This window comes from Oncorhynchus keta, chromosome 2 (genome assembly GCF_023373465.1).
Source record: "Oncorhynchus keta strain PuntledgeMale-10-30-2019 chromosome 2, Oket_V2, whole genome shotgun sequence".
In the NCBI taxonomy this organism is placed as follows: domain Eukaryota; kingdom Metazoa; phylum Chordata; class Actinopteri; order Salmoniformes; family Salmonidae; genus Oncorhynchus; species Oncorhynchus keta.
Window position 1 is genome coordinate 24,682,060 of NC_068422.1, and position 18,321 is coordinate 24,700,380.

The 18,321-nt window shown below is 40.5% G+C and overlaps 1 protein-coding gene across 5 annotated transcripts in view; it reads right to left on the reverse strand.

Moving 5' to 3' along the window:
• The window catches only part of LOC118398412 (collagen alpha-1(XXI) chain-like), a 64,948-nt gene that overhangs the window by 27,393 nt on the left and 19,234 nt on the right, over window positions 1-18,321 (reverse strand). For all 5 annotated transcript variants that reach the window (XR_008074777.1, XM_052474186.1, XM_035793725.2 and 2 more), the window contains 4 exons: window positions 13,099-13,272; window positions 12,472-12,549; window positions 6,033-6,122; window positions 4,957-5,019 (listed from right to left, as the gene is read on the reverse strand). Coding sequence is in view for 4 of the 5 variants with exons in the window: in XM_052474186.1 (XP_052330146.1) it covers window positions 4,957-5,019; window positions 6,033-6,122; window positions 12,472-12,549; window positions 13,099-13,272 (405 nt within the window). In the remaining variant the exon portion in view is untranslated. The remainder of the gene's footprint in view (window positions 1-4,956; window positions 5,020-6,032; window positions 6,123-12,471; window positions 12,550-13,098; window positions 13,273-18,321) is intronic.

Sequence of the window (18,321 nt, forward strand, 5' to 3'; positions counted from 1 at the left end):
TGATGATATTCAAAAATGTAATTCATATGCCACTTGGGCAAACAATACTGACAGATTACAGGGCGGTTTCCCGGACACAGATCAAGCCTCGTCCTAACCTAAAAATGACTTTCAATGGAGATTCTCCACTGAGCTTGCTTTTTAGTCCAGGACTAGGCTAAATCTGTGTCCGGGTAACCAGCCCCACAAGTTCAGTGTGATAGTAATAGAGCTGGTACAAGCAAACAAGTAATATCAGAAAAAGTGCCACTCATGTTTTCTGTTACTGAATTTCAAAGTTATTATGTGAGTATTCACGCAGAGACTGTTACCTTTCATGCTCAGCAGTTTCAACGAAATCTGACTGCTAACGCACAAACACCTTCTAAATCAAGTTACAAGATTTATCCTGTCACAGTGACGATATACTGTACTCTTTCATGGAAACAATGACCATGCATTCCCCTAAAACATTTGCTTCATTCATACAAATGTAATATTCCCCTCAAGGTCTTCATCATGTTTCCATCATAGCTAGCAATCTCAACACACTCTAAGTGGTCTACACTCAATTAATTCCGGTAAGACAATTCCGCTCCAACACAAAGAAACCACATACCAACATAGAGCGAAGATATGTAGGCACTTTATCATTAACCTAGACACTGTACTGTATGTCAGAGCGACATTCACCTTCACAAATGAAATGACACATTCTTCTCTTTTTCTTTCTGTTTGATATTACAGAGCATCTCAGGGAGGACATGCTTCAATGACTATCTTCGTGGTCTGTTTCATAATCATTATATTCAGACTAAAGGCCACTTAACATATAATCAGGTGAAGACCCAATATGTTTCAATATCTTCAGTGGCAACCAGACCACTATATCAAAGTCTACTCTCAGTCTCTGCAGATATACTGCATGTTAAAAAAAACTGTGGCAGCAATGATTACTTACATTTGACTACGATCTATTCTAGATAATGTAGATCTGGACGTATTATTTAAAACACAAAGCTTTCCTGCAAATAATGATATATGGATGGTCTCCATCTGGCCCTCCTCATGAGCCCAGTTATCACACCAGTAGGAGTAGCAAAGTTTCTCCTGCCTCCCAGTATGAAGCAACAGCCTTTAGAGTTAGCCAAGTGCTCTTGCCAAGTATTGTACTTTACAGAAGAAATAAGGCCCAAGGGGGTGTGGTACAGTTGAAGTCGGAAGTTTACATATACTTAGGTTGGAGTCATTAAAACTCATTTTTCAACCACTCCACAAATTTCTTGTTAACAAACAATAGTTTTGGCAAGTCGGTTAGGACATCTACTTCTTGCATGACACAAGTAATTTTTCCAACTATAGTTTGCAGACAAATTATTTCACTTATAATTCACTGTTTCACAATTCCAGTGGGTCAGAAGTTTACATAGACTAAGTGACTGTGCCTTTAAACAGTTTTGAAAAATCCAGAAAATTATGTCATGGCTTTAAAAGCTTCTGATAGGCTAATTTACATAATTTGAGTGAATTGGAGGTGTACCTGTGTATGTATTTCAAGGCCTACCTTCAAACTCAGTGCCTCTTTGTTTGGCATCATGGGAAAATCAAAATCAATCAACAACACCTCGACAGGTCTGGTTCATCCTTGGGAGAAATTTCCAAAGGCCTGAAAGTACCACGTTCATCTGTACAAACAATAGTACGCAAGTATAAACACCATGGGACCACGCAGCCATCATATCGCTCAGGAAGAAGATGTGTTCTGTCTCCTAGAGATGAATGTACTTTGGTGCGAAAGTGCAAATCAATCCTAGAACAACAGCAAAGGACCTTGTAAAGATGCTGGAGGAAACAGGTACAAAAGTATCTATATCCACAGTAAAACGAGTCCTATAACATAACAAAGCCAGACTACGGTTTGCAACTGCACATGGGGACAAAGATCATACTTTTTGGAGAAATTTCCTCTGGTCTGATAGAACATAAATAGAACTGTTTGGCCATAATGACCATCGTTATGTTTGGAGGAAAAAGGGGGAGGCTTGCAAGCAGAAGAACACCATCCCAACCGTGAAGCACGGGGTGGCAGCATCATGTTGTGGGGGTGCTTTGCTGCAGGAAGGACTGGTGCACTTCACAAAATAGATGGCTTCATGAGGATGGAAAATTACGTGGATATATTGAAGCAACATCTCAAGACATCGGTCAGGAAGTTAAAGCTTGGTCAGAAATGGGTCTTCCAAATGGAAAATGACCCCAAGCATACTTCCAAAGTTGTGGCAAAATGGCTTAAGGACAACAGTCAAATTATTGGAGTGGCCATCACAAAGCCCTGACCTCAATCCCATAGAAAATGTGTGGGAAGAACTGAAAAAGCATGTGCGAGCAAGGAGGCCTACAAACCTGACTCAGTTACACCAGCTCTGTCAGGAGGAATGGGCCAAAATTCACCCAACTTGTTGTTGGAAGCTTGTGGAAGGCTACCCGATACATTTTACCCAAGTTAAACAATTTAAAGGCAATGCTACGAAATACTAATTGAGTGTATGTAAACTTCTGACCCACTGGGAATATGATGAAAGAAATAAAAGCTGAAATAAATGATTATCTACTATTATTCTGGCATTTCACATTCTTAAAATAAAGTGGTGATCCTAACTGACCTAAAACAGGGAATGTTTACTAGGATTAAATGTCAGGAATTGTGAAAAACTGAGTTTAAATGTATTTGGCTAAGGTGTATGTAAATTTCCGACTTCAACTGTATATAAAATAGAGCACAGAGCCATGCAATCTCCATAAACAAACATTGGCAGTAGAATGGTCTTACTGAAGACCTCAGTGACTTTCAACTTTCAGCCTCAGACTCACATTAAGCATCTCCAATCCAAAATTAAATCTAGAATCGGCTTCCTATATCGCAACAAAGCATCCTTCACTCATGCTGCCAAACATACCCTTGTAAAACTGACCATCCTACCAATCCTCGACTTCGGTGATGTCATCTATAAAATAGCCTCCAACACTCTACTCAACAAACTGGATGCAGTCTATCACAGTGCCATCCGTTTTGTCACCAAAGCCCCATACACTACCCACCATTGCGACCTGTACGCTCTCGTTGGTTGACCCTTGCTTCATACTCGTCGCCAAACCCACTGGCTACAGGTTATCTACAAGTCTCTGCTCGGTAAAGCCCCGCCTTATCTCAGCTCACTGGTCACCATAGCAGCACGCGCTCCAGTAGGTATATCTCACTGGTCACCCCCAAAGCCAATTCCTCCTTTGGTCGTCTTTCCTTCCAGTTTTCTGCTGCCCATGACTGGAACAAATTGCAAAAATCTCTGAAGCTGGAGACTCACATCTCCCTCACTAGCTTTAAGCACCAGCTGTCAGAGCAGTTTACAGATCACTGCACCTGTACTTAGCCTATCTGTAAACAGCCCATCTATCTACCTACCTCATCCATGGGGCGGCAGGGTAGACTATTGGTTAGAGCGTTGGACTAGTAACCGGAAGGTTGCGAGTTCAAACCCCTGAGCTGACAAGGTACAAATCAGTCGTTCTGCCCCTGAACAGGCAGTTAACCCACTGTTCCCAGGCTGTCATTGAAAATAAGAATGTGTTCTTAACTGACTTAAGGTAATATAAAAAATATTTTAAAAAATCCCCATACTGGTATTTCATTATTTTGCTCCTTTGCATCCCCGTATCTCTACCTGCACATTCATCTTCTGCCGATCTACCATTCCAGTGTTTAATTGCTATATTGTAATTACTTCGCCACCATGGCCTATTTATTTCCTTAACATACCTTATTTGCACTCACTGTATATATACTTTTTGTTTTCTTTTGTTCTACTGTATTATTGACTGTATGTTTTGTTTATTCCACGTGTAACTCTGTGTTGTTGTATGTGTTGTATGTGTCGAATTGCTACACTTTATCTTGGTCAGGTCGCAGTTGCAAATGAGAACTTGTTCTCAACTAGCCTACCTAGTTAAATAAAGGTGAAATAACACATTTTTAAAAATGTCATAGGATTCCACCTTTCCAACAAGTCAGCTTGTAAAATTTCTGCCCTGCTAGAGCTGCCCGGTCAGCTGTTATTTTTTGGTGAAAATGTCTAGGAGCAACAACGGCTCAGTCGCGAAGTGGTAGGCCACACAAACTCACAGAACGTGATCACCTATCTGTCCTCGGTTGCAACACTCACATCCAAGTTCCAAACTGCCTCTGCAAGCAACGTCAGTACAATAACTGTTTGTCGGGAGCTTCATTAAATGGGTTTCCATGGCTGAGCAGCCACACACAAGCCTAAGATCACTATGCGCAATGCCAAGCATCGGCTGGAGTGGTGTAAAGCTCACCACCATTTGACTCTGGAGCAGTGGAAATACGTTCTCTGGAGTGATGAATCACCCTTCACCATCTGGCAGTCCAACAAACTAATCTGGGTTTGGCGGGTGCCATTAGAACGCTACCTTTCCCAATGCATAGTGCCAACCGTAAGGTTTGGTGGAGGAGGAATAATGGTCTGGAGCTATTTTTCATCGTTCGTGCTAGGCCCCTTAGTTCCAGTGGAGGGAAATCTTAACTCAGCATCACAATGACATTCTAGACAATTCTGTGCTTCCAACTTTGTGGCAACAGTTCGGGGAAGGCCCTTTCCTGTTTCAGCATGACAAGATCGAGATTGTGGTGGAATAACTTGACTTTGCCTGTACAGAGCCCTGACCTCAACCCCATCTAACACCTTTGGGACGAATTGGAACGCCAACTGCGAGCCAGGTCTAGTTGCCCAATATCAGTGCCCAACCTTACTAATGCTTTTGTGGCTGAATGGAAGCAAGTCCCCGTTCCAACATCTGCATAGCAGTGCATCCATTATTGATACATTGATTTTCTCCAAAGTGTTGGATTCTGATGAGTGTTGAGTGAGTGGATGTTTGAATATAAAATGATGGAGTACTCACAGGCTTACCATCAGCACCAGCAGGACCAGCTTGACCGGACCTTCCCATTGTTCCTGCTTCTCCCTGAAAGAGAAAACAGCAGCTTATTGACTGGACCATTTGGACCTTAAAACAATGCAAGTGCACCACTCATGAAACCGTTGAACTACTCAGAAACCGTTTTTCGATTGCATGCTGCAAATTGTTCTTTGTGAGGAGCATCAGACAGTAATGGTTTTGACCTTTCCTAGAAAATGTTATGTCACGGCTTTACTGACTATCACAGCAGGATAGGTTTAACTTTACTTTATTCAAGATGCCATTTATTACAATTCCTGTTAATATATCAGCCCAAAATGTCCATCTGTGAACCAGCCATGCTTGTAGCATTTTGGATCTACCATCAAAACCTTGTTGAGCAATCTTTTCCTGTTGAAAAACAGGATTTGCACCCATGCATGACCATGCCCTTATAAACACAAACATGTCTGAAACCTTGTACACTCTTATAGAATAAATGGACCAGTTGCTATGGTAATATTGCTTAAAGGTACGCTATTGCTTAAAGGTACGCTACTTCAAAGCTTTAGTGTTAGTTTTAACATCTTATAATTATTTGGCACATGCTCTGTGAACCATGAAATGGGTCACAGAGCATTTTATTTTGTGGCCCATTTCAGTAAATGTAATTTTGCCTAGAAGCCAGTCTGTTTCTACTTTTAGTCAACGTGGCATTCTCTTGCCAAACAGTCTGGAACTAGTCCTATTATTTCCATCAAGAAGGACGTAGGACAGTGGGGCAGGTGTTATTGATAACATCTCCCAACCACAACCCAATCATATGCATTGCTGTCACCTTGATGTACTGTAGGCAGACAGCCACATCTGCTTCAACCTTATCTTTCTACTTGGCTATACTTACATGGTGTTGGACGAATTGCTCATGCGGGGAGACAAAACATTTAGTTACAAAACTGTTCAAATGTGGAATGCTTTCAGAAGTGTATTTGATTTGCACAGCAGCATGTTCCGGATGGAAGGAAGTGACACTGGATTTAGAAACTGGCAAGTCTCGGGGTGTAAGCCTTCTGACCGACCTTAATGCCTGGAAGGCCAGGGGGTCCGGGAGGACAAGTACAGGGTTCTGGAGTGGGGTCCACGTCTATATCACCAGGGCCGTTTGCACACTGGAATAAACAAGAAACACATCATTCACTAATCACACATTACATAGCTTTCACTAAGCTATACTATTAATCAATTATTTATCTGATTTCCTGCTAACAGACACTCTCAGACAACAGAAGCCAAGAGAGTGCGTTCAGTTCATGTCTCTTAGCAGCAGCCTTATCATTTAGCTTTCAGCAGCCCAGAAGAATTGACACAGCAGACACTACCAACAAAATGACTTTGTAAACGTTCAGTTGAAGTTGGAAGTTTACATACACCTTTGCCAAATACATTTAAACTCAGCTTTTCACAATTCCTGACATTTAATAATAAATTCCCTGTTTTAGGTCAGTTAGGATCACCACTTTATTTTAAGAATGTGGATTGTCAGAATAATAGTAGAGAGAATGATTTATTTCAGCTTTTATTTCTTTCATCACATTCCCAGTGGGTCAGAAGTTTACATACAATCAATAAGTATTTGGTAGCATTGCTTTTAAATTGTTTAACTTGGGTCAAACGTTTCGGGTAGCCTTAAGCTTCCCACAATAAGTTGGGTGAATTTTGGCCCATGCCTCCTGACAAAGCTGGTGTAACTGAGTCAGGTTTGTTGGCCTCCTGGCTCGCACACACTTTTTCAGTTCTTCCCACAAATGTTCTATAGGATGTGGTCAGGGCTTTGTGATGGCCACTCCAATACCTTGACTTTGTTTTCTTTACGCCATTTTCCACAACTTTGGAAGTATGCTTGGGGTCATTGTCCATTTGGAAGACCCATTTGCGACCAAGCTTTAACTTCCTGTCTGATGTCTTGAGATGTTGCTTCAATATATCCACATAATTTCCCACCCTCATGATGCCATCTATTTTGTGAAGTGCACCAGTTCCTCCTGCAGCAAAGCACTCCCACAACATGATGCTGCCACCCCGTACTTCACAGTTGGGATGGTGTTCTTCGGCTTGCAAGTCTCCCCCTTTTTCCTCCAAACATAATGATGGTCATTATGGCCAAACAGTTCTATTTTTGTTTCATCAGACCAGAGTACATTTCTCCAATCTTTGTCCCCATGTGCAGTTGCAAACAGTAGGCTTTTTTTAATGGCGGTTTTGGAGCAGTGGCTTCTTCCTTGCTGAGCGGCCTTTCAGGTTATGTCAATATAGGACTTGTTTTACTGTGGATATAGATACTGTTGCCTCCAGCATCTGTTGCCTGTTGCCTGTGCCTGTTGCCTCCAGCATCTTCACAAGTTATTTTGCTGTTGTTCTGGGATTGATTTGCACTTTTTGCATCAAAGTACATCCATCTCTAGGAGACAGAACACATCTCCTTCCTGAGTCAGTTAAGAACAAATTCTTAATTTCAATGACAGCCTAGGAACAGTGGGTTAAATGCCTTGTTCAGGGGCAGAACAACAGATTTTTATCTCGTCAGTTAGGGGATTCGACCTTTCAGTTACAAGTCCAACGCTCTAACCACTAGGCTACCTGACGCCCCAGGTATGACGGCTGCGTTGTCCCATGGTGTCCATACTTGCGTACTATTGTTTGTACAGATGAATGTGGTACCTTCAGGCGTTTGGAAATTGCTTCCAATGATGAACCAGACTTGTGGAGGTCTACAATTGTTTTTCTGAGGTCTTGGCTGATTTCTTTTGACTTTCCCATGATGACAAGCAAAGAGGCACTGCGTTTGAAGGTAGGCCTTGAAATACATACACAGGTACACCTCCAATTGACTCAAATGATGTCAGAAGCTTCTAAAGCCATTACATCATTTTCTGGAATTTTCCAAGCTGTTTAAAGGCACAGTCAACTTAGTGTATGTAATCTTCTGACCCACAGGAATTGTGATACAGTGAATATAAGTGAAATAATCTGTCTGTAAACAATTGTTGGGAAAATGACTTGTGTCAAGCACAAAGTAGATGTCCTAACTGACTTGTCAAAACTATAGTTTGTTAACAAGAAATGTGTGGAGTGGTTGAAAAACAAGTTTTAATGACTCCAACCTAGTGTATGTAAATTTCCGACTTCAACTGTAGTTCTAGAGACAAGGGGCTATATTACACGTTTATAGCAAGAAACAAACACACCTTAGCTGTGTTTGAATACTCATACTAACCGCACTAACCATACTTTTTGTGATGTAAATTGAGTACAGTATGTAGTATGCTTATTGGTCATAGTATGGATAGAGTTAGTATGCTAAATGTTCCTGGATGTCGTACTACCGTACATTTGGACAGAAATTGGACAGAAATTAGCTCTGGCTATCAACTCCGATTACAGAGCACTCTCGTCTCAGTGTGCCAGAGTGCAGAATAACTCATTTATGAACGCTCAACACCCGTTTATAATGCCGGTGTCAGTGAACGTCAGCAAAAAAGCTAATTAAATTGTTGCCAGCAGCATAGTTACAGTCACCAACACTCTGGATAACATGAAAACAGTCTTACCAGCTCTGCTATGGTGAGTAAAATGGTTAGAGGGAGGTGTTTTCTCATTTGTGTCTGGAAGTAGCTAGCCAGTTAGCTTGTGTGCTTGACTGCAGTGCTGTTGTGATGGTCAGAACACTCGGAACAACCCTACTCCTCAGCCAGTGTGCGCTCTGAATGCTCAGAGAGGGGAAACACTCAGAAAAAAGGAATGGACAATCTGACAACGCTCTGAATTTAAGAATTCCCAGCGCGCACTCTGGCTCTCCAGATTGAATTTTCAAACACAAACATGTCTAGCTAGTAATTTGTTATGCTAACAAGCTAGCAAGAGGTTGCATAGCAACAGAATCAACTTCCGGTAGACAGGTGTAGCGCTAGTATGCTCAACTGAAAGGATAGCATTCGTTTACAGTATGCTAAAGTGAACTAATAGTATATAGTATGTAGTGTATACTCATTAAGTATGTAGAATACAGTATGTTACTATGGGTATTCAAACACAGCACTTTAATTAATTAAAATAAGTAAAGAATATTAGCTTAGACTCACTTACCCTGAAATCCATAAAATTCCATGTAACTACAGGTATGTGCAACCTAATGTAAAGTGTGCCTAAACGCTATTACTATGTGATTACAAAGCAGTTACTTTGTAACTACATGTTATTACAATGTTATAACTACAGTTATTCCTGTGTAGTTACATAGGTATATGGGTAACTTAAGGTAAAGTGTTGTTGCAAAAGACCATGCAATAAAATAAGTCTTACCTCTAGTGATGAAAATTAAACTAGGGGTTTCTTTGTAATAAAGCAAAGCCATCAGCCAAAATACATACCTCTCCATCCTGGAAATAAAAGGAGCGAGATTATGTCATTGAAGCACCTGGCAACCTGTAATCTCACCATAATAGACCAATCCATTAAAACAATAACACAGGTTGAATTGAAGGTCAATTAAGCATTGCAAGTCATGCCGGGAGTGACAGAGAGAGAGAGAGAGAGAGAGAGAGAGAGAGAGAGAGAGAGAGAGAGAGAGAGAGAGAGATGTTGGCATGCGGAGGTGTATTTTCAGTGCATTGCTCTCTCTCTTTGTTGCTCCCAAACTGAAATCCAGAAACACAGATGCAAAACAATGGTCTGGCATTGTGGATTAGTAGTGAAATAAATAGCCAAGCCAGTGGAGCATTTGGCCACTGCTTCACAAACAGAATAAATAAAATGTTATTTGTCACATGCACCGAATACAACAGGTGTAGTAGACCTCACTGTGAAATGCTTAAAAGCCCTTAACCAACAATGCCATTTTAAGCAAATAGAGTTAAGAAAATATTTACTAAATAAAGTAAAGTTTAAAAAAAAAGTAAAGTAAGGAATAAAATAACAATAATGAGGCTATATACAGTGGATACCGGTACCAAGTCAAGGTGCGTGGGTACTGGTTAGTCGAGGTAATTTGTACATGTAGGTAGAGGTATAGTGACTATGCATAGATAATACACAACGAGTAGCAGCAGTGTAAAAACAAAGGGGGGTGGGTGGGGGGGGGGGTGGCCATTTGATTAATTGTTCAGCAGTTTTATGGCTTGGGGGTAGAAGCTGTTAAGGAGCCTTTTGGACCTAGACTTGGCACTCCAGTAACGCTTGCCGTGCGGTAGGAGAGAACAGTCTATGACCATTTTTGGGGCCTTCCTCTTACATCGCCAAGTATATAGGTCCTGGGTGGCAGGAAGCTTGGCCCCAGTGATTTCTCCTGAGGGAGAAAAGGTGTTGTCATGCCCTCTTCAAGATTTTCTTGGTGTGTTTGGACCATGATAGTTTGTTGGTGATGTGGACACCAAGGAACTTGAAACTCTCAACCCACTCCACTACAGCCCTGTCAATGTAAATGGGGGCGTGTTCGGCCCTCCTTTTCCCGTAGTCCACGATTATCTCCTTTGCGTTACCCACGTTGAGGGAGAAGTTGTTGTCCTGGCACCACATACACAGCCAGGTCTCTGACCTCCTCCCTAATAAAATACCAAATACCCAAAATAGGTTGTCTCATCGTTATCGGTGATCAGGCCTACCACCGCTGTGTCATCAGCAAACTTAATGATGGTGTTGGAGTCATGCTTGGCCACGCAGCCGCGGGGGAACAGGGAGTACAGTAGGGGACTAAGCACTCACCACTGAGGGGCCCACGTATGGAGGATTGTTGCCTCGCCTTACCAGCTGGGGGTGGCCCATCAGGAAGTCCAGTATCCAGTTGCAAAGGGAGGTGTTTAGTCTCAGGGTCCTTAGCTTAGTGAAGAATTTTGTGGGCACTATGGTATTGAACGCTGAGCTGTAGTCAATGACCAGCATTCTCACATAGGTATTCCTTTTGTCCAGGTGGGAAAGGGCAGTGTGGAGTGCGATTGAGATTGCGTCATCTGTGGATCTGTTGGGGCGGTATTCGATTTGGAGTGGGTCTATTATTTCCAAGATGATGGTGTTGATGTGAACCATGACCAGCCTTTTAAAGCACTTCATGGCTACCGACGTGAGTGCTATGGGGCGGTAGTCATTTAGGCAGGTTACCTTCTCTTTCTCAGGCACAGGGACTATGGTGATCTGCTTTAAACTTGAATGCAGGTATTACAGACTCTGCCAGGGAGAGGTTGCCGTCCGACGGTAAAATAACAATGAGAGCAATATGCATGAGGTAAGCAGAGGTAAAGGCGCTCCACCAAAGTAGAGGCAGGATGAAGCAAATCACAAGCGATACATGTAATAATCTATTAAAAAATGGTTATATAATGGCTAATGGTATTCCTGGTACCATATGCTTCAATGCACAACTGAAAAGGAAAAATAAGAAAGTAACGTTTTGACTAAATGTCATCAGATTTCAAAATAACATCATAGGCCATGGCATGTCCTGGTCATTTTGAATGGGGTGGCCAAGGTGGGGCACAGACCCATAAAATGATGAACTTAATCGATGCAAGGTGGATTTTTTAAAAATATATTTTTATGATGGTTCAACGCGTGAAATGCTTCAGCTTAGGTTTGGTACAATTCCCTGTTAATCAATTCCAACGTTTTGTTACAATGTTTGCGTTCAAAGTCAGATTCTATATAAGGGTATTAGCATACAGGAGTAAATTCACTTGTAATTGGCATCCAGAGTGCGAATTATAACCTTACTTTCAGGGGGGTCTCTATTTTTTTAACGGACCTACAAAGGTCTAAAATTTGTTATGGGCTTTATAGTGAAGATGTAATTTACCTGTAAAAATCTATTACATTTAAATGTGTCATGATGAACACAACCAGTCTTGATTCAAAAAGTAGGTTAAGTAGGTTACATGCACACGATCATCTACTCCAAACAGTGCACTGGGCACCCGCCATTTGAATGGAAATGAACATCTATTACAAACACCATAAGTTTTATGACGTTCAGACTACAAAGTGGCGTATATTCATGGATAAAAAATAAACAATAAAAAATAAACAAAAGTATAAAATTATTTCTCATTCCTATCTATCGTGTTGATTTCATACGGTTTTCGGCCAGACAGCATCAGATACATGGGCTACACATTAAGACAGAGGGGCGGTGTTTCGCTCACTCGGATGCTTTCTCCAGTGAGATTGATAAGTCTTGCTGTCCGTGCACATCTTGGTAAAAATGCATATCATTTATATAAAAATATATTCAGAGCCGACCTATTAGATAAGATCATTTCTGGGGGGAGGGGCACTAAGTGGCCACTCCCTGGACACGCTACGGATCGTAGGATTGGATTTTCTGATACGAAGTCATGGTGGTATGGTGGCATATAGTGGTGCATTGTGATCAAGAACAGATAAAGAAAATATGAGATCCCTTAAAAAATAGAGCTTGGTTTTAATGTGGCACATTTACTACAAGCACAGATCCAAACAGGTGTTTATACTCACAACTCCTGGTATTTCACAGGCGGTCTCACGGTTGTTCTGCTCGGGGTCACAGTAGATCCTGAGTTTCATGATCTCAAACTGTTAAAGATAGGAATCATTCATGAGTCTGGGGGAAAAGCAATTCTTCCCTAACAGTTTTCTAATGATTAATGAGTCATAAGTCTGTATCGTCACTGTACCAGGATGTTATTTCTTTAGACTTAAGTGACAACTTCATTATATTTGCGATAGTTTTATGGGTTTAAAAACAAATCCAGATACATTCTGGTTGCACGTCTCAAATTTGCTTTAAAAAAAAGTTTGAAGACTGTAAAATAGATCATGTCAAACCAATTAAAACACAACACCATTATGATTGATTGCAGGTTAGCATGTTTGGCACACCAATTATCAACATGGCCAAATAAAGACTAAATAAGACATAGAGGACAGAGAGGATCTTCATGCCAAGATTGTCTAATCTAAGGTCAGTATTTTTCAGAGGAAAATGCAGACCCTTGACCCTTGAAATCCTACTGTTAAACAGTTAGACCAGTAGAGGTTCAAATGTGATCCAATATAAACAGTTGTCTTGCTCAAAGAGGCACAAATGCAGGTTGTGAAAATGTTGTCTCTTGATAAACTTACTGGTACAGTTGTCTCTTTGCTGACATACTTTCCGATCTGGGTCTTCCCATTAATGAAGATACCAACAGGAGGTTCCAACGGCAGGGTTTCAATTTCCAGGTCATCAACATACAGGATAACATCCTGCTCAGTGACCAGTAGCCTAAACTGGTGCCAGTTCTCATCAAATAGTTTCTATTTGACCAAAAAAGAGGATAAGGAATTATTATGTATACATGTATACGCCGTATACCCACTTTTTTTCAGTGGGCTTGAGGTATAGGCCTACTCACGTCTTACATATTAATCCCCACTGATGCGTATCAGAATATTATAGTATTATAGGCCTACGCTGTATCAATTATGTAGGGTGAATTCAGAAAGAATGGGACATCATATAAACTGTGACAGCTTAATCCTGAACCGTTTATTTATTGGTCAGACAAGAGAAAATCTAAACTATTGTTACTAAGCCCTTGCAGAGAAACCGCATTAACAAAATCACATCACTTAATTTGTGTGACATCGTAGAGGGGGGCAGAGCAAGCTTCAAACAGGAAGCTCACACCAGTGAAGCACACGGTAAGATCAGTGACATATCTTTTTTTCTGTTTTGATGTTAAGGTTATAAAACTGACATAAATAATGCACTGGGACAAATTGTGATGTAAATGTGCATTCTATATGATACATTTTAAAAAGTTGTCAATATTATGTTTACATTTTTGAATTCAGTCATTTTTGTTGATGTCCCGCTTTACCAACCATAGCTAGCTAAATTAGGACAGCATGGAATAGCTAAAGCATTTTTTTTTGCAATGGAGGAAAGAGATCCAGTCTACATTAGGGAGGGATCCCCTGTACTTAGGTTAGGCAGGGCTCTTGTTCTTGTAGTACTATATCCTGTTATTAGTATTGTTATTTGAGTGAATTCAGAAAAACTGTGTGCATTTCCATCTTCTGTAACCTGTAACCTTCTGTAACCTCTTCAGACATCTATCCAACATATTAGCCGAACACCAGTGGAGGCTCCTCAGAGGAAAAAGGGGAGAATCCTCCTCCTCAGTGAGTTTCATAAAAATATATAAATAGTGAAACATTAAAAAAGTTATGCTTTTTATGTAAAAACTATACTAAATATACTGAACAAAAATATAAACGCAACATGCAACAATTTCAAAGATTTGACTGAGTTACATATAAGGAAATCAGTCAATTGAAATAGTTTTGTTAGCTGCTAATCTATGGATTTCACATGATTGAAAATACAGATATGCATCTGTTGGCCACAGATACCTTAGAAAAAGGTATGGGCATAGATCAGAAAACCGGTCATTGACCATAATTTGCCTCATGGAGCGCGACACATCTCCTTCGCATAGAGTTGATCAGGCCATTGATTGTGGCCTGTGGAATATTGTCCAATTCCTCTTCAATGGCTGTGCGAAGTTGATGGATACTGCCAGGAACTGGAATACACTGTCGTACACGTCGATCTAGAGCGTCCCAAACGTGCTCAATGGGTGACATGTCTGGTAAGTAGGAGGCCTTGGAGGAACTGGGACTTTTTAACTTCCAGGAATTGTGTGCAAATCTTTGCAACATGTGGCTGTGCATTGTCATGCCGGAACAATAGGTGATGGAGGCGGATGACTGGTTCGACAATGTGCTTCAGGATCTAGTCACGGTATCTGTGCATTCAAATTGCCATCGAAAAAATGCTATTCTGTTCATTATCCGTAGCTTATGTCTGCCCATACCATAACCCCATCGCCTCCATAGGGCACTCTGTTCACAACGTTGACATCAGCAAACCGCTCGCCCACAATACGCTATACACGTAGTCTGCGGTTGTGAGGTCCGGTTGGACGTACTGCCAAATTCTCTAAAACGAATTGGTCGAGAAATTAAAATTCAATTTTCTGGCAACAGCTCTAGCGGTTATCAGTTATGATATGAAGTTTTGGCTTGGAAAAGTGTTTTGACCTGGTCACAGACTGCTGATGTGTTGTGCACTGAAGTCCATAAGCGAATGGAAAATGTGAGAGGAGGAGATCACATAGATGCTAGAATGAATCGTACAATGAAAATAATTCATGCTGTTTGTATGTGGCTGTTATGAAAGTGAACTGTGTTTGCGTTCTCTACACCTGTGCACCAATGTTGTAAACTTTCATCCATAGGATTGGTTGTAGCAACCTCATGATGGGTAGTAGCCTAAACCTATCGATGTTACAGAGCTAGGTGAATGTAATATGAATGACAATATGCTGCAATATAAATAAGGCTATGCTCATAGAAAAAATTATCGTCCTCCTTCATTTTAAACGGCACCGACCGAAACTGCCAAACACATGATACATTGCTGAAATTCTCAGATGATTGCTAATCACACACAATTGAATTGAATTGTCATTGAGGTACAATTAGGCTATAATGGTGTCCCAGTTTATCTAACCTGCTGTCCTAGTCTACCAAATGTGAACTGAAAATATGGTTTTGACTCAGTGTACACAAATGGGTGTGTCATCCCTCCTGTGAATTAGATATCAACATGCTGTGTGTGTGTGTGTGTGTGTGTGTGTGTGTGTGTGTGTGTGTGTGTGTGTGTGTGTGTGTGTGTGTGTGTGTGTGTGTGTGTGTGTGTGTGTGTGTGTGTGTGTGTGTGTGTGTGTTTAGGAAACATTTGAAACTGTATCATGTGTTGGGCTAACATGTTGGATAGATGTTGAAAGAGGTTACAGAAGACTAAATGCAAAAATATGTATACTTATTCCTTATTCACCCTAGTACAATAGATAAATCATGCACAAAGTAGCCTACACAACTGCAAAGCATGTGAAATACATTCACATCTGCCCCATACACATAGCTAGTTCCAGCAGAATATCAGGCAGCAATACCTCTCAGCTCATAGACATCAAGACACATGGAGCAGTTCACAGAATTTAACGACATTGGTAGCCGGTAATGTAGGAAAGACGTTTCAACTTATAATATCTACCAGTAAATGCTAAGGCAACAATGGGCAAAATTAGGTATGGAAAAAGTTGTCTGAAAGTCTTTGTTGAATCTTTGTTTGATTGAACTTTTCTAAAGGCTTTCCCCGAAAACCTTCCCAATCAAATGTTGACTACCAAGTAGGCCTACCTGGTAGAATGATATCAAGATTATTTGTACAAATCCGGAGGGCATTTGTTTTGCAAACTCAATCACTGTAGGCTTACAATGTACAGTACAGAACCACAAATAGCCAAATGGTCTCTTGCTAGGTGCGCAATTGAATTAAAAGGGGACTATATTTTTGTATATGATTTTTACTCAAAAATAGTCTCCTGGTGTGGTTTTAGCATTGTTGTGGACTTAGGACATCCACATCTTTTCTTGTTTTATATTTTATTTTGAGAGTGAAAACCTGAAAAAATAATAAGGAAACTCGTAAAAAACTATAGGAAAATGTGAGTATACCCACTTCTCCAGGTACCACTACACCACTGTACAAAGTTTAACAAGGACTAGGAAAATCTAACAAATTGTCAACTATTGAGTGCAATGGATATTTGAATTATTGTTGTGTAATCACAAAACATTGATAGAAATAACATTGAAGAAACAAAGAATAAAGAACTTCACATGTAACAAAGACACAGAGCGCAGAAAAGCCTCAGCTTTAGTACTTCAGTTGTCTTTTTTGTTAAAATCACTAAGGTTAGAATTGAAGGAATCCAAGACACTCAGCTCAGGCAGCACAATTCATGCAAAAATGTACAAAAACTATTTCAGCAGATTTTGTGCATTTTTGTGTTCATTCTTGAGAAAAGACACACTTTCGTGTGACTTCATTCACAGGAAAATACATTTTTGGGGGGCAAACTTCCAAACAGTATTTTGAAAGTTATTAGAGTGCATAATGGGCAGTGGTGTTCTACACTGCCTTTTTTTTGTGGCCCACATTTATTTACAGTACCAGTCAAAAGTTTGGACACACCTAGAAAACAGTTTTGGTATTAATACATTTAAAAAACAACGCAAGGCTAGTCTTATAATATCATTATTTCAGAGACAACCTGGTTGATTAACAATATTGCTTGTTTTTTTATATACAGTACCAGTCAAAGTTTTGGACACATCTACTCATTCAAGGGTTTTTCTTTATTTCTACTATTTTCTACATTGTTGAATAATAGTGACAACATCAAACCTATGAAATAACACATATGGAATCATGTAGTAACCCAAAAAGTGTTAAACAAATCCAAATATATTTGACATTCTTCAAAGTAACCACCTTTTGCATGATGACAGCTGTGCACATTCTTGGCATTCTCTCAACCAGCTTCATGAGGAATGCTTTTCCAACTGTCTTGAATGACTTCCCACATATGCTGAGCACTTGTTGGCTGCTTTTCCTTCTCTCTGCAGTCCAACTCATCCATCTCCATCTTGGTCAAATAGCCCTTACATGGCCTGGAGGTGTGTTTTGGGTCATTGTCCTGTTGAAAAACAAATTATATTCCCACTAAGTGCAAACCAGACGGGATGGCTGCAGAATCCTGTGGTAGCCATGCTGGTAAAGTGTGCCTTGAATTCTAAATAAATCACTGACAATGTCACCAGCAAAGCACCCCCACACCATCACACCTCCTCCTCCATGCTTTACGTGGGAACCACACATGCGGAGATCATCTGTTTACCTACTCTGCGTCTCACAAAGACATGGCAGTTGGAACTAAAAATGTCAAATTTGTACTCATCAGACCAAAGGACTGATTTCCACCGTTCTAATGTCTATTGCTCATGTTTCTTGACCCAAGCAAGTCTCTTCTTATTATTGGTGTCCTTTAGAAGTGGTTTCTTTGCAGCAATTTGACTATGAAGGCCTGATTCCCGCAGTCTCCTCTGAAGAGTTGATGTTGAGATGGGTCTGTTACTTGAACTCAGTGAAGCATTTATTTGGGCTGCAATCTGAGGTGCAGTTAACTGTAATGAACTTATTCTCTGCAGCAGAGGTAACTCTTGGTCTTCCTTTCCTGTAGTGGTCCTCATGAGAGCCAGGTTCATCATAGCGCTTGATTGTTTTTGTGACTGCACTTGAATAAACTTTCAAAGTTCTTAAAATTTTCCGGATTGACTCACCATGTCTTAAAGTAATGACGGACTGTCGCTTCTCTTTGCTTACTTGAGCTGTTCTTGCCATAATATGGACTTGGTCTTTCACCAAATAGGGCTATCTTCTGTATACCA